Below are 1,003 nucleotides of genomic sequence, written 5' to 3'. Positions count from 1 at the left end.
GGAGGAAGGGTGCAGGGGCTGGGGACTCGCTCGTCCTCTGCCTGCCGGTGTGGCAGTGATCGGGGGACATTTCCCGTCCACGGGGGCCGCGGAGGCTGCAGATACCCCGCAGTGACGGGCCGTCCTGCCCAGAACAGATGACAGACAGAGGACACAGTGATGCTAAAACAGAGTCACCGGAAAGGCAGGGGGAGGCACACGTATGCCGGGAGCCATCAATAAAAAACGGAGCGTGGAGCCGCAGGTCAGGGTCGACACTCCTTGGCCGGACGTCAGGGCTTGGCCTCGCTCCAGATCGGAGTCGGCACTAACTCCACCTGGGCCACAGGGAGGACGTTAGGAGAAGCGCCGGCCGGGCCCACGGGCGGGAGTTCCCGTCCTTAGCGAGCCTTCAGCCGTTCTTGTTTTTGTCTGTTTTCCTAAAAGTGACCGTCGGGCAGACACCTCTCAGTACCGGCTTCCTGTCCACCTTCCCCCTGGCCCTGGACCGTGGGCAGGCCGAGACCGGGTCTCAGCGTGCTGCCCCCCGCTCCCCCTCTCCCAAAAGGGCTCAGTGACGATGGCTTCGCAGGCTGGCTCCCACAAGAGCGACGATAAAAAGTGTCACTTACCCATGAGATACAAACTAGCCAGTCTAATCGCAACGGCACTGTGGGCCCACAGCATCTCTGTTGCTTCCTAAGTCCTTCCTCACGTTCACATCTGAAAGGAGATCAGTATCGGGCGATCACAATTCGGAAGCATCTCATTAAAACGGGCGGAGACAAGACGAGGAGAGACTGAGAAAGCAGGACCATTTCCCCCCACGTCCACGAGCACCCTGAGCTCAGCTTCTGCGTTCCCCACCGAGGCAGGAAGAAATTTTAATTTTAACTCTTGAGCAGGTAACACAGTAATCTGGTTCCAAAATTTTAAACATACAAAAAAGTAGACAGTGAAGAGACTGGCTTCATTTAGAAAATGACTTTTGTTATTATTTTAATACTAGGGGCCCGGTGCACGA

At 56.5% G+C, this 1,003-nt stretch overlaps 1 protein-coding gene across 2 annotated transcripts in view; it reads right to left on the bottom strand.

The window, feature by feature from the left end:
* The window catches only part of IFNAR2 (interferon (alpha, beta and omega) receptor 2), an 18,324-nt gene extending 17,539 nt beyond the window's left edge, over window positions 1-785 (bottom strand). Inside the window, exon 1 of one of the 2 annotated variants that reach the window (XM_014535168.1) lies at window positions 612-785. In XM_014535168.1, the coding sequence (XP_014390654.1) occupies window positions 612-666 (55 nt within the window). In that variant the 5' untranslated portion in view covers window positions 667-785. The remainder of the gene's footprint in view (window positions 1-611) is intronic. The other variant, XM_005860717.2, reaches the window with a different exon arrangement.
* Between the last annotated feature and the right edge of the window lie 218 nt (window positions 786-1,003).

The sequence above is a fragment of the Myotis brandtii genome, unplaced genomic scaffold (assembly GCF_000412655.1).
Source record: "Myotis brandtii unplaced genomic scaffold, ASM41265v1 scaffold139, whole genome shotgun sequence".
Taxonomy (NCBI): Eukaryota; Metazoa; Chordata; class Mammalia; order Chiroptera; family Vespertilionidae; genus Myotis; species Myotis brandtii.
The sequence above is the reverse complement of the archived record's forward strand: the minus strand, read 5'-3'. Positions and strand labels throughout refer to the sequence as shown.